Source organism: Hipposideros armiger, unplaced genomic scaffold (assembly GCF_001890085.2).
Source record: "Hipposideros armiger isolate ML-2016 unplaced genomic scaffold, ASM189008v1 scaffold_18, whole genome shotgun sequence".
NCBI lineage: Eukaryota > Metazoa > Chordata > Mammalia > Chiroptera > Hipposideridae > Hipposideros > Hipposideros armiger.
The window spans coordinates 771,699-784,753 of NW_017731368.1; the positions used below are offsets into that span (position 1 = coordinate 771,699).

At 56.8% G+C, this 13,055-nt stretch overlaps 1 protein-coding gene across 2 annotated transcripts; it reads right to left on the reverse strand.

Moving 5' to 3' along the window:
* Positions 1-115: 115 nt before the first annotated feature.
* Positions 116-10,269, reverse strand: GNAT1 (G protein subunit alpha transducin 1). Of its 2 annotated transcripts, none has more exons than XM_019630464.1 (9): positions 10,016-10,269; positions 8,701-8,743; positions 8,444-8,585; positions 8,186-8,343; positions 7,978-8,106; positions 7,605-7,734; positions 7,187-7,340; positions 6,882-7,073; positions 116-196 (listed from the first exon to the last, which is right to left on the reverse strand). In XM_019630464.1, exons 1-8 carry the CDS (start codon positions 10,119-10,121, stop codon positions 6,883-6,885), a joined length of 1,053 nt encoding a protein of 350 aa, XP_019486009.1. In that variant the 5' UTR covers positions 10,122-10,269; the 3' UTR covers positions 116-196; position 6,882. The 2 variants fall into 2 exon arrangements, with proteins under 2 accessions (XP_019486009.1, XP_019486002.1); XM_019630457.1 differs by lacking the exon at positions 116-196 and adding an exon at positions 5,235-6,503 and having other exon boundaries at positions 10,016-10,268.
* Positions 10,270-13,055: the final 2,786 nt, after the last annotated feature.

Consider the following 13,055-nt stretch of genomic DNA (forward strand, 5'->3'; position numbering starts at 1 on the left):
GGGGGCCCGACCCGCGGAGCCAAAGGGGCAGCCGGAGCGCTAAGGAGCCCCTAAGTAGGAGAGCAGCTGCTCTGGGAGGGCTCAGTTGAGTCTTGTGGGGGGAATGCTTCAGTCCAAAGCAGATTCCCTCTGAGTGCCCCCTTAACCCCTGAAATGCTCTGCTCTCACCTCTCTGAGCCAGCAGGGGATCTTCAGCCTAAGGGAGTGGGAAAAGGGCAATGCTTAACCTCAGTGAAAGGACCTCGAATGGGAGACTTTCAGACATCACTCAGTCTACAAAGCGTGTTTCTGTCCGCCTCACCCTTCCCAAATAGGTGGGGTAGGAATGAGGAGGGGGCTCCCTGCATCAATTCCGTCTTCACCCCAGATATTCAGAAGTGATTGAGGCCGGGACAGATGGGGGTAAGGGCAGTGAGGACAGGAGAGGAACCAGGCTTGGCTTGTGCTGAGCCTTGCCTGGGATCTCCCTGGCCATGTCCCCCATTTTCTTATTTCTAAGGAGTAGGAGACAGCTGTCAGTCTGCCCATGAGAAGTGGGGCCTGGGACTTGGTGTCCTGGGGCAAAGAGTTTTAGGGAGGCCCTGTTCTCAGCTGGGGCTTCTCTCTCACCCCTGCCTGCTTCTCACCCAAGGCCTTGGTGCTCAGAGGTGGGTGGTGGGTGTTAAGGCCTCCAGGCCCAGCCAGCAGGGAGCTGGGGGAGGCCTTGACCTTGGAGGTGAGCTGGGAGTGGGGTTCCTAGAACAGCTGTGCCCCTTGCTTCTCAGCTACTGGCTCTGATCCGATTAATCCCATGGTCTCTGCTGTTCCGAGTCAAGCTGGATGTCTCTGTGTCATGTCTGTTCCCCTTCCTGGTGCTGGAGGGAATGCCCCCGGAGGAGAGGCCTACACCTTCCCTGACCTGGGCTGGGAGTCAGGACTCCTGGACTCTCTTCCTACTGACTTACAACACCACCACAGCCAAGCCTTAGCATACCTCAGTTTCCTTCTGTGTCACAAGGAAATGGCTCTGCCTTTTTTCCTGGCCTGAGGGGAGTTGGTGAAGGGGAAGCTGTGAGCCAAATACAGGGGACTCAGCTTTGGCTAGGAGTGCCAGAAGCCTGGGAGGACTAAAGCGAAAGGCATTAGGATGGCAGTCCCTGAAAACCTCAACCATCCTGCTGATGGCTGGAAATGGAAGGAACTGGCTTTCTTTCCTGACCTGGGGCTGTTGTAATCCCCATCAGAGCTTACCTTAGTCATGAGGGACCCTAAGACGCTCATCCTCCAAAGGGGCTTGGGACTTGCTCATGGGACAAGGTCATATAAGAGAGGTGCTGACCAGGGTCTCAGGTCTGCTCCCACCTACAGACATCCTGGATGCTCATAGAAGCCATTTGCAAAGGGCTGAGTGCTTCCATTGGCAGTTCATGAGGAGTCAGGCCTGGATTCAAGGTCACCCAGCATGGGAATGTTGAAGTCTTCAATCCAGCATGGAGGGAGAAGGGGCTGGCTGGGCTGGGCTGCTGTGCGAGGCCCAGAGGCAGCATGATTGGGGTCCCTGGGCCAGGCCAGTTGTGGCCAGGCTGGAGGAGGGGCTGCCTGTTTGTTGATGCTAGGCCTGGGCCCCGGCCAGGGCAAACACAGCCCCAAGGACTTTCCCACCACCTGCCGAATCTCCCAGCCCAGCCTGTGGTGGCTGGACAGTTAGCAGCCATGATGGGGCCCTGAGAGCTGCCGGACACCTTCTCCCGTAGACCAGAGGGAATGTCCATCCATGCAGCCTCATTATTGAGGGCAGCCACCTGGAGTGGAGGGTGGGGGGAAGCTTTATCTTCGCAAACTCTTACTTGTCCTTCAATGCCCAAATGGAAGATCACCTCTGAGAGCCCTGCCTGAGCCGCTGGGACGAGCCAGCTCTTCCTATACTTCTCGTGGCTGATCTTGCCACCCCCACCACACACACACCGCCCCAACCTCAGCATCTCTAAGTGATCTCTAACAGCCATCTAGACAGGGAAGCTCCTGCCAGGTTGGAAGAAAAATCCGACGGAGAAGCAAGCTGTGGGCTTGGCTCTGCCAACGGGAAAAGAAGCATGTGCCAAGACGGGGGAGAGTAGGCACTCTGGATGGAGGAAACAGCTCGGCCACAAGGAAACTCAAGTGTGAGTGTGGGATTAACAGGGGCAGGACACTTGGCCGGGAGTCGTGTTGGGAGGTTTTTAGGCCTCACAGGAGAGGATAGCTCTCACCTCCAAGTCCACAGGACCCATGCCTACAGCTCCTAACTACACTCTGACCGATTTGGTGAGTGGGACACTCCTCCTTAGACACGAGCAGGGGTTTAGTTGGCACAATACAGAGGGTAGAAGTATAGAGAGGACCCTGGCCTGGGTCCCCAGAGCTGGTGACCTCTGACTGAGGCCTGCCCTCGCAGTCCTGGTGTGCCCTCCCTCTCTCCCCTGAGATCTGGCCCCTAGCTTCTCTGGCCACTGAAGCGGCTTAATGAGCCCAGGTCACATGGCCAGAGCTACTGCCTGTGGGGAGGGCCCAAGCCCCCAGTGGTCACCCAACCAGGCCCTGACGTCAGTGGCATTAACCGTCTGCCAGGCTTGTCTAATCTCTGGTCAGTGGCCGGGCCAGGTTAGTCCCGCCAGAGCCAGAGCTGAAGGCTGTGAGGCCCTCAGGGGCACCTTGAGGTTGCAGGTCAGGCAGGGATGGTGGTGGCTGTAGGTGCCTGCAGTAAATGCCCCCTACCTACAAGATTAAGGTGTGGCCATAGTGCCGACTCTGGGCCAGTTGTCTGATCCTCTGCCCTAGACTGTGAGTCAGGCATTGGGCACCCGCTGATTCTGCTCCCTAGGGTGTAATTACACTGGTGTGGTGAGCAGGGCCACAGAGACTTGCCAGCCACGGACAGGGCAGCTTGAGGCCAGGCAGTGTCCCCAGCTCATGGGATCCAGGAATATGTGTCCTGAATCCCGGACTCTGGGGTCAGAATCATGCATGGGAGGGTACTCCCTGGAGGGTGGAGTCAAGCCCCTGCATGATGTTTGGGCTTCTCTCTGCCCCTTGCCCAGGAAGGCTGGGGAGCTTATCTCACTACCTTTCTTCCGAGACAAGATGGCTATGCGGCAGACCCCATTAGCCCACTTTTCCTAACAGCTTCCTTCCTCTCTAGCACACCACCTCCAGCTAGCTCCTCAAAGCCTCCTGTCTTCCTCCTTGCCTCTCTCCATTTAATCCTGCTGTCATTCTTCCCTGCCCCACCTCACTCCAGTAAACTGCTCGGACAGAGGGTCCTTAGTTGAGATGAGCAGGCCCAGTTCAGCCAGGCCCAAGTCCACCCAGTGGGGGTCCTAAACCATTGGCCAGAGCCCCATGCTCCCCTGAGGCCTCTGAGCAGCACCAGCGTGTCTGCCCATACATGTCCTAGGCTCCCTAACTTAGCCTGTGTCCCCTGACACAGGCTTGGGTCTGGGCACCCTCACTCTCCCCTTTTTAGCCACCCCCCAAAGCTCCACCCTCCACCTGGACATTGAGGATGCTGCCCACACGCTACCTTTTGACCAGCCCTAAGTATCCATCTGCCTCCTGGACATCTCCCCCAAGTGGTCACAGGTCTGGAAAACTCAGTCCCATCAGCGCTCCTCTGTAGTCCCAGCTTGATGGGGGCATCTCCTGCCCTCGCCTAACCACACAGATCTAGACCCTTGTCACTGAGCCCCACTTCTTGCAGATCCTGGCCCCATGGGGTGATGAGGACTTAAGTCTTCCTCATGGAGCCCATGGGTCGCTCCTCCCCCAGGCACACGCACACCGGCCCCCAGGAAAAATGTGTGTCCCTATATAGGTTTTTATGAAAATTTTTAATGATTATTTATTTTTTCCAGAAAGTTTGGAAAAATATCATTGATGATTTTATTTCCATTAAAGTCAGAAAAATAAAATCATAAATTCTGTTTAGGTATAAAATATTTAAGGTTAAAATAATGCTTTGAGTTTTAATATACCTGTCAATTATTTCAATGTTTTCTCAAGTACTTTAAGTTCTGTAAAAAAAAATTAACCGTTAATAATACATAAAACCGGGCCGGCCGAGTGGTGCGATCGTTAAGAACTGGCTTGGGACGCCAGAGGGCCCCGGTTCGGATCCCACATATGAGGGCCAGTGACACTGCCCTCCACAGCTAAGATGCTGAACAACAGCTCAACCTGGAGCTGGGCTGCCTTGAGTCTCCGGATATGGCATAGGCTGCAGCCCCTGTGGCAGTGGGTTGCCATGGGCTACCGTGTGTAGCCAGCAGCCAGCGTGAGCGGCCAGCAGCCACAGTGAGCGGCCGTCCAGAAGCCGGCGACTGATCGGCCTCGCCTGGGAAGAGCGCAATGATGGTGCCAACTTGGGCCAGTGAAGCAACGTCCTCCACAACTAGATTGAAGAACAAAAAACGACAGCAACTTGTCTGTTCCCCTTCCCCCAATTCCCCAGCGCTGTTCCCATCCCCCCAATTCCCCAATAAAAATCTTAAAAACAAAACAAAACATAAAACCATATATAGGAGTGGACGTTTTTGCCTTTGCTTCAGGGTCCAGTGTGGCAGCAACATGGCTTGGCAGGGCTGTCTTGGATCTTGTCTGTATTTAGAATTTTGTGCATCATGGGGTCCCTTTTTTTGCAATCATTTTGATTATTTAAAGTATTGCATGAATATATTTTAATCTTGATTACTGAAACTTTTGGCACCACCCCAAATTTTGCACCGAGTAATGCCTCATTTGCCTCACACTAATCCCAGCCCTACAATTATGTCTTAGCATCAAGGGCTTCCAAGACCCGTCATCCTATGGAGGAAGCCCAGGCCTTCAGGCTGGCATTTCGCATTTGCCCCACTATCGCCCCACCCCATGTTCCCCGTCCCTGCTCCTGCTCCACTGAACTCCTGTGGCCCCCAAGCCCGTGTTCCTGGGCCTTATACACTCTACTGTTCTGGCTAGAATGACCTTCCGTGTCAAAACTCCCTCTCAAACCAAGACTGCTGCAAACATTTCCCATGGCTCTTCTCCCCGTTAGTCCCCACCAAGAGGCACAAGCTGGCCCCATGCTCCCAAGAGTGCCCCCTGCCATGTCAAGTCAGGTGCCTAAGCCTGGAAGGAACCATTTTCCCACTCATGTCCAGCCCAGCACTGAGCACATCATTAATGCTCATGACTTGTGATAATTAACACTCTCCCTCTTCCCCCAAGAAAGGACAGCTGGGGCCTGATGCAAAGGTTTATTGCTGAGTCTGCATCTAGCTGAGGATGAGTGTGAATCATGCCCAGCCCTTGCTAAACAGAAGCTCCCGTCCTCGCCTGCAGCACAGGCCCCAGCCCATGGACATCAGCAAGGACTTGGTGACGGGTGAGAAGTAGGGCGCGGGGATGTGGGGACATGAACTTTTGTCCCTGACAGTTCAGGCATGGCCCTCAGTTTTTCCTGCCAGGGAATGGGCCCTGAATAGAAAGGGTGAGAGAAACTGCTGGCAGGGACAAGGGTCGCCTGGGTTTGCTTGTGACCCCACCTGAGGTAGACCCCTCTGGGCACAACCTGGGTCTCCGTCCTGTCCCAAATTCTCTTCCTGGGGCTGATCGATGGGAACCGGACTCTGCCCCCAGCCACCCTTCAGGACAGTTTGACCATTGGCCACAGCTGGTGTCAACAGTACCCTCCCTCAATAGACCATCCCTTTGACCGACCTGAATTACTGTGGGTGGGTGAGGTAGGACATGGATCTGGTGTTCAAGGACAGAGGGGTAGAGCCTGTGGGGGAAGGGGCTAGGGGGTTACTTTCAGCCTGGTATGTAGGGAGGGGTCCAGCTTGAGTCTCTCTCTGGCACTCAGGGGCTCCCAGCCTTGTCCCCACTCACTAATTCATCTATGTAGGAACTGCACAGGCCAGAGCTGGCTTGGACTTTGAACCCCTGAAGCTGCTGGGAGGGACAGTCACTGGCCACTGGGTAGACAGGTGTCAGACTTGTCACATGGAGGTGGTAAGGCTGGAACGGGCTGATGGTAAGCATCAGGCCTGCTCGGAGGAGGGATCTCTGCCTGCCCCTCTGCCCTTCATGAAACCCTGGGAGGGAGGGCTGTTTGCTGAGCCCAGACCCACCAAGGTGAGTCACGGGCCCCCTGGGGCGGGAGAGCTGCAGGAGATTGGTCAGTCGAGCACTGCTGAGTCACTGTGTGCTCCAGCTGCCCCAAGTCCTGCCTGCTCCTAGCTGGGGCTGGCTGTGTTGGGTCCTGGAGGCCAGTGCAACCAGGCCGTGAAGGGCAGTGCTAGGGTTGGGGGCACCTGGCTCTGGGAGGCCTAGGAGTCACAGGGGAGGGTCAGGGCCTCCAGGCTAGTGGGGCTCAGGGCTTTGGGTCTGTGGCTGGGAGGGCCACATGCTGGGGCCCAGAAGTCCTGGGAGGATGATAGGGTCCTATTGGCTGGAGCTCAAAGGCAGTTAGGGCTACAGGGTCTCAGGATGCACATGGGTTCAGGAACCTGGGAAAACAAGAAGGAACCTGTCAACACCCCTAGCCCACAAATAATTGAGCTTAGGCTGAAAGACATTGTGGAGCGTTTGGAAGCAGTGACACCTGGTTGGTTGGGGCCCCTCAAAGACATTAAGTGGGTGGTGGTTGTAAACCAGGGGCGGGGCCTGTCGCAGTGGGTGGAGCCTGAGGAGCCAGGATGGGGCCTGGAAGCAAAGGGGTTTGGGAGTTGGAGGTCAGGAGGTGGAGCGGGTCTGGAGAGCTGGGGGGTTGCGGGGGAACCTGGGACGTGTCTGCTGTAGTGAGGTGGGGTGGGGTGCTTGGGATGGGGCTGGGGTATGGAGACCAAGGGGCAGCGCAGGGGGCATCCGGGCTGGGAGAAGCCCACCTCAGAAGAGGCCGCAGTCTTTGAGGTTCTCCTTGATGATGATGTCGGTGACAGCGTCGAAGACAAACTTGACGTTCTGCGTGTCGGTGGCGCACGTCATGTGGGAATAAATCTCCTTCACGTCGCGTCTCATGTTGAGCTCGAGGAACTGCACTTTGATGTAGTTGCCCGCGTCCTCGTATGTGTTGGGTCCTGGCGGGGAAGCGAGCTCTCACTCCCTACCCCCAAATCCTTCAGGGCCGGAGGAACGCAGGCCGAGATCGTGGGGGCGGGTCGCCGCCTGGCGGCCGGGCCGGGAGTCTCACCGTCGTAGTCGGGGAAGCAGATGCTAAGATGCGCCTTTTTTATCTTCTCGGAAAAAACGTCCTTCTTGTTGAGGAAGAGCACGATGGACGTGGTGGCGAAGTAGCGGTGGTTGCAGATGCTGTTGAACAGGTGCAGGCTCTCGTGCATGCGGTTCTGAAGAGGGAGGAAGCTGTCGGGCACCGGGGAACAAGGGCAGCGACACCTCCCCTCTGGGCTCAGGGCACTCAGGGACTCTCCGCCGACAGCTTCAGGCCAGTCCCCCCCTCCCACGCCCAACGCCCCTCCGCGGGGCTGCGGGCTGCTTCCTCTGCTCCTTCGGACCGCTCTGGAACGAGTGCCCCTCCCAGACACCCCCCACTCCCGCAGAGCTGTCTCCTGCTCCCCGCGGGCCTTCCTCAGGCCCGGCTTGGCACTCACCACTTCGTCGTCCTCCACCAGCACCATGTCATAGGCACTCAGAGCTGCTATGAAGATGATGCAGGTCACACCCTCGAAGCAGTGGATCCACTTCTTGCGCTCCGAGCGCTGCCCGCCCACATCGAACATCCTGCGGAGCAGATGGGACCTGAACTGGCGCGTCGAGCCTCCTGGCCTCCCCTCACTCCCCAGTGCTGGCTAGGGCTCACTCAGCCAGGACAGGCGTCTGGGGCGGCCGGGACTTGCTGCGGGCGGGGTATCCGAGAACGCGAAGGGTCTCCTGTAGGGACGGGGCCACCGGCACGCGAGAGGCCTCGGAGCGGTGAGCTCGCGGGCAGGGCCCCAGAGCGGGGACACGGACTCAGGGTCGTACCGGAAGTTGAGGTCCTTGAAGGAGAACTGCGTCTCGATAATGCCGGTGGTCTTGACACGCGAGCGCAGCACGTCCTGCTCAGTGGGCACATAGCCCGGGGTTACCAGGCGCTCCAGGTCGGAGAGGTAGCTGCGGGAGACGCAGGGGTGTGGCTGGGTGGGTGGGAAGCAGCCCCGCCCGCGCCCCCACGCCCCGCCTGCGCGCTCACTAGCCGGCGGAGTCGTTGAGCTGGTACTCCGAGGCGCGATCGAAACAGGCCTGGATACCGGAGTCCTTCCACAGCCGCTGGATGATGTCGGACATCTCCTTAGGCATCGTGCCCTCCTCGATGGTGTCCGCCATGTGCATCAGCTTCCGGGCGTCGTCCTGGGGACAGGTGGGAATGGTTGGTGGTGACTGGGACTTGGGCCCAGCCCCATGCCTCGAGTCCCCAGAGGTCCGCTCAGCCCGCAGCCTCCTGGCACACCTGGCGCGCAGAATCTCCGTACTGGATGTTGAGCGTGGTCATGGCGCGCACGATGGCCAGGATGGACTGCAGCGTGTTGCCATAGATGATGGCAATGAACTCGAGGCACTCTTCCAGCGAGTACCCATCCTGGTGGATGATCCTGCGGCCGGGGAGAGCAGTGGTCAGCGTCTCGTGGTGGGGTGGGGAAGGACAGGCCCGATGCGCAAGCCTCCCTCCCCCGTCCCCAAGGCCTCCGAACCGGCAAGGGCACTCACTTCATCTGCTTGACAATGGTGCTCTTCCCGGACTCACCGGCACCTGGAAGGGAAGCCCGGCCTCAGAGCCGCGCGGATAGCACCTCCCCCGCTACCACCCTTACTTTCCCCTCAACGAGGCCTGGAAAATGGCTAGGCAGACCTAGAGCTCCAACCCAGTCCCTAGTTCCACCTGTTTTCCCCTCATCCTCCAAGGTAAGGTCCTGACACTCTGGCAGAAAAACCACGAGTTTGTAAAAGTCAAGAGTGACAGAGGAGGGCTGATGAGGAGAATCAACGACCTCAGCTGTGCTGAGAACCTCCAAGACCCTGACATACAAGTCTGTATCAGTCTGAGACGAAAATAAAGAAAACCTGGGGCGCCACCTTGTGGAGATATCTGGTACCGCACGCACGGGATTATTATGAGTCGGGTCAACCCAGCTTTTCACCTGGGGTGGGAGGGGAGTGTCTCCAAGAGGCTCAGAGGGGATTAGCGCCTTTGGGTGGGGAAGAGACAGAGCTGACAGCCTCTCTAAGCCTGCTCTCCCGAGGGTGCTGGGCACAATTAATGGGATTTCTGGCTTAGCCTCTCTGTCTTCCCCTGGCACTCTGGCTTGGTGGGTCCGCTCACATCCAGCTGCTGGACTGGACCCTGGAGAGCCTGGGTAGAGCCTGGCTGCCCTCTCAGAACAGCTTCTTCTTACCCTTGGGGAGAAGCAGTGGCCTCGAGGCACTGGACCAGCCTCATCTCCACTCACAACCATGAGACCACGGGAATGGCTTTATCTATTCCCCACTGGGCCTTAGTACCCCTCCTCACCCTTGAGCTGCTTTTCAGGTCTACCAGCAGTAAAGATCTGGAAACTGAGGGCCATTTTGTGTGGCTCTGGGTGGTCCTAGAGGCTGCCCACTCTCAGGGTGACTGTGACCCTCTCCTTCCCAAGGGAGCAGCCCTATTGTGGGGCTCCAAAGGAGGCCCCTGGTTTCTGAGCCTTGCCCAGCAGACCCCATTAGCCAAAAGCTGGAGCTTGAGGGAGCACAGCCAGAGCCAAAGTGCCTCATACCCACACCTCTATAAGAGTGGCTGGCACAAACTTCTCCGGAGGGGAGGCCGCCTGAGGCGGGCCCTCTAGAGAGTAGTTCCATGGCATACCCTGACTTGGGGAGCTAGGGTATCGCCTGTCAGGCCGGGCCTTACCTAGCCAGGGTTCCCACCCTGTTCCCTGCCCTGTTGCAGGCTCATTCTGCTCACCCCTGCTTCACACAAAGGTCACATGCCTGCCCCAGGCCTCTGACCTGGTGGCAGTGACCCCATCTGGGCCCACATCCCTACCCAGAAGCAGCAGTTTCACGGTTCGAGCATCCTTCTCAGCATCTTCTTTCAGCTTCTTTTCTAGCTCTCTTGAGTGCTTCTCCTCTGCGCTGGCCCCAGCCCCCATGGCCCTGGCAGCAGATAAAGGAACAGGTTGGTCAGTTGGCTTTTCTGGATGGAGGGATCCCCAGAGCCAGGCTCAGGCCAGCCTCTGGCCTCCCTAGACAGCCTTCTGGCACCAGGACTGGCAATCAACTGGCTCTCCACAGACCTGTACAGGCCCTGGTAGGGCTGCTTAGCGGGATTTGGGTGCTGAGGGTACCCAAGAGCCAATCAGAGACAAGGACAGGTGAATCCAGCTCAGCCCCCAGCCCTTCTAATGAGGCTGGCATAGCCCCAATCCCTCAGTTGCTGACTTTGCATCCCCTCTACCCACCCCAGCCCCCACCAACCCTCCTGGAGACAGTCCCTGGAGCAAGGAGGCATGTTTGGTAAGGTCCAGCTCAGAAACGGGAGGAAAGGGCCTCAAGCCCCAGGGGTGGGGACCATCGAGGGGTGGGGCTGACGGCAGGGAGTAGAGGGAGATGCGTGCACTCAGCACCTGCTCTATGCCCAGCACTGGGCTCAGCACTGCTCCTTATCTTGTGAGCTCACACCGCTCCTGGGGGAGGGTACCCATGCCATCAGCCCCATTGTACTGATGAGGAAGCAGAGGCTCAGAGGGCTACACAGCAGGAGGCGGTTGAGAAGGGCTGGATGACTCTGGACCAGAGTTTTATACTCTGCAGGAAATCAAGAGGCCAAGTGGCTCAGTTGGTTAAGTGCTGACTTAAGAGCGCGAGCTCTAAGCAACAGGGCCTTCGGTTCAATTCCCACATGGGCCAGTGATGCTGCACCCAAGCTGAGCTGTCACTGAGCTGCCAACAGGTGGCAGGATGGCTCAGCTGGTGTAACAACAAGACTACCTGTTCGATGGTGGCAGCTAAGACTGAACTCAGTACCTTGAGCTGAGCTGCCGCCTGGATGGCTCAGTGGATAGGATGTGCGCTCTTAACAACAAGGCTGCTGGGTTTGACTCCCGCATGGGATGGTGGCTACGCCCACCCGCAACTAAGATTGTAACACAGCACCTTGAGCTTAGAGGCCACAAGCTGCCAAGGGGAAGCCAGATGGTGACTGGAGTCCTCCACAATGAAGATTGAAGAACAACTTGGCTGATCCCCTTCCCCAATTCCCCAACACTGTTCCCCTCCCCCCAAATCCCCAATAAAATAAAATAAAATAATTTAAAAAAAGGCAAGGTGGACATTGCATTTGCGCCCTACTGAGGGCTGGATCTGACCTGAGTAGGGCTTCTACATGCCTCCATGATGCCAGTGGACTTAGATGTGCGTGCATGTCTGCTATTGTGCCAGCGTGTGTGTGTTTATCCTTTACTGGCACGAAGCAAGGCGATGACATGACGATGCATTTGTCCGTGTACACTTGTGTGTACACATGTACCTGTGTGTGCCTTTTTGTGAATGCATGTGTGTGCACCTATGTACACCTGTCTTGTACATGTGTGCATGTGCTTTTGTACATTCTCTTTATGTGCACATGTGCACTTTGCTGTGCTTGCGTGGATTACCGTGTGTGTGAATGTATAAATGCACAGACATGTGCGTCAGTGTGCACTTGCCTGTTTGTGCCTGAGCATGTGCCTGTATACATGTGTATTTATGTGTGTGCCTATATGCGTGCACACTTTCATGTGCCCTTGCCTGTTTGTATGTACTTGAGTGCAACAAGGCCTCTGACCTGCAGAGGTGGCTAGGCTCCTCCAGAGAATGTTTTGCAGGCCTGTTGTCAGCTGGGGAAACAGTCCCAGAGCAGGTCTGGCACTCTTGGGCATGGAGGGGTGGGGCTCATCTGCTCTGCTCTTGTTCTGTCCCCTGCAGGTACTCTGAGACCTGCCTAGGGGTATTTCTGGGGCATGCCTGCCTCACCTTAGGGGTCTGGGGTCTGTGTGTGGGGTTCAGGTGGGTTGGGAGTGCTGCTGAGAAGTAGTTTAATTGAGCCTGTAGTGTTGAGTTTGCAGGTTCTGGAGATTTCCCACCTCCCATCAGAAGACCCAAACCCTGGGCTCCCAAAGGCCCATCCAGGGGCCCTGAGCCTCCTGGTTTAACTACTGGAAACATGGCTGCCTTTTAATGTTCAACTCTGTTTGCAACCCAAGAGGCCACGAGGGGGTGCCAGGGCCCCAGACACTGAGCACTGAAGCTTGTCCCTAACACATGGGTGTGAATTCTGGCTTTACCTTGTCGGGGGAGGCAGATCTCTTCAGGAGCAACAGACCATTTGTGCCATTTTCAACCTTCAGGCTCCAGCCATCCTCTACCTCCACATTGTAAGTGGGCTCCAGGGGGGGTCTCTGCAGCCCTTAATTCCCAGGGGGTTGGGATGGTGCAGGAGCCCAGGTTTGTTAAACCAATGAAAACCTGGTTTCTGCTTACTGCATTTATTTTAAATGGGGCCAGTTTACTGCCTCCCAGTCCCCACCTGGCTCCTCTTGCTATCAGGTATGGCCCTAAACCCTGCTGGATCTCTGGGACTCCCCCAGCTCTTAGCTTCCCCTACCAGGGCCTGACTCATCACATTTGGCCCAGGGTACCCAGCCCCATTTCCACCTCTCTAGCAGCTCCTCACCTACCCTGGTCTCTCCACCGCTGCCCATTTGCTCATGTTGGGTCCTCTGTGGAGAGCTGGCTGGAAGGAGGCAGGAAGGATGGGCATTTTGTTGGGAATCTCAGGGTAGGGGCAGCTAGATTGTGAGGGCTGTGTCTGTGTCTTGCCAATTCTGAGTCCTTAGTGTCTGGCACCAGGCTGGACACAAAGCCAGGTGAGGAAGGAGTGTTGAAAAAAATGATCGAACAAGTCAATGAGCGAATTGTGTGTGACATGCAAAAGAGAACGTGTGGGAACTGATGGCCGGGACCCATGGAGTTTGGGGGGCAGGAGACAGGATCTGGGTGTGGCTGAATCCCCATTCTTCCTCCCCTGCCAAGGAGAAAAGCCAAAG

Excerpts from the sequence above, each read along its gene's own strand:
- GNAT1 (XM_019630464.1), bottom strand. The coding sequence starts at position 10,121 with ATGGGGGCTGGGGCCAGCGCAGAGGAGAAGCACTCAAGAGAGCTAGAA. Across the intron at positions 8,344-8,443 it reads ACGGAGATTCTGCGCGCCAG|GACGACGCCCGGAAGCTGAT; the intron begins GTGTGCCAGGAG and ends ACCTGTCCCCAG. Across the intron at positions 7,341-7,604 it reads TGGTGGAGGACGACGAAGTG|AACCGCATGCACGAGAGCCT; the intron begins GTGAGTGCCAAG and ends CTCCCTCTTCAG.